The 1,140-nt window shown below is 44.1% G+C and overlaps 1 protein-coding gene across 1 annotated transcript in view; it reads right to left on the minus strand.

Moving 5' to 3' along the window:
* Positions 1–234, minus strand: part of ARMC9 (armadillo repeat containing 9) — a 190,653-nt gene extending 190,419 nt beyond the window's left edge. The window contains exon 1 of the mRNA XM_023510364.1: positions 49–234. Coding sequence (XP_023366132.1) covers positions 49–234 — 186 coding nt within the window. The remainder of the gene's footprint in view (positions 1–48) is intronic.
* Positions 235–1,140: the final 906 nt, after the last annotated feature.

A 1,140-nucleotide genomic window follows, 5' to 3' on the forward strand; every position in this document is an offset into this window, starting at 1 on the left:
TTTGAGGACCTCTGATTTAGACCAACCCAAATCACAAGGTAAACCTACCGGTCTCCCTATGGAGTGTTTCAGAGGATAGATGGCAAAATGGATGTGAAGATAGAATTCCAACTTCTGGGCAAGGGCGTCACTATTTCGGATGGAACTGGGAATGTGTTCTTCCCATAAATTGAAGAACACCTTCTGGTCTCCATTGTCAAATGCAGTGACAAGATCCTTCTGTGAAGAAGACATTTAGAATAAACTCTTACTATAAGGGATGCTCATTCGTCCAAAACCCCAAATCTTTACAACCCACCCAACACCACAGATATACCATACTCTGCTTTTCAGAGGTAAGGAACAGAGAAATAGAGTTCCCAGAGGGCCTCAAGCTCCTTAGTTGGTATTTCTGCAGGCCAGCCCTAGTTTTCCATCTCTGTACCATCATATCTGAGCATTACAAAAATAGATAAAACATTTAAGATGGAAAGAACACTTGAAATGGAAAGAATCACACCTAGGGCAAAGACAGATTTGAAGCCAAACAACTCACAGACACCCACAGCAGGCAACTGATAAAAACAAGCCAGACCAAGAACCCATTGGAGGCCTCAGCAGAACCACCCTCACACATATGGAAGCTTGCTGACAACACCACTCCCACATCCGTGAGTGCCAGCAGCACATACACAAAGACCTGGGGCGGGAGGAAAGCACTGTGACTTTCCGAATGTTGTTAGAAACAAGTCTGAGATGGCACGGTGGGAATCACTACAGACTCTAGTGCAACATAAGGGGAACTTCTAAGCCCATCTATTACAGCAACAGAGAAGCACAGGCTCGGTGTCCCTCCTACCACAGAGCTGCGTGAGTCTATGTGGGATAGGGACAGTTTTGTGACTTACCATGCAGTAACTGAAACAGAATTTTGGAGAAAGGCAGATGGCAATTATCATGCCACTTGCTTCACAAGAAGAAAAATGATGGACCTGTCACACATACCAGCTGCGTAATTTTTGGACTTAAGTATGGGGCAGAAGTGAAAGAACATCCTAACAGTCCAAAACAACTCAACTCCTACTGTTCACCTTTCTGTATCGAATGCCAACGATGTTCAGACTTACATTTTGTTCTCATACGCAAAAGCTTTTCTAAGAC

The sequence above is a fragment of the Otolemur garnettii genome, unplaced genomic scaffold (assembly GCF_000181295.1).
Source record: "Otolemur garnettii isolate 467f Iridium unplaced genomic scaffold, OtoGar3 scaffold00013, whole genome shotgun sequence".
Classification (NCBI taxonomy): Eukaryota; Metazoa; Chordata; class Mammalia; order Primates; family Galagidae; genus Otolemur; species Otolemur garnettii.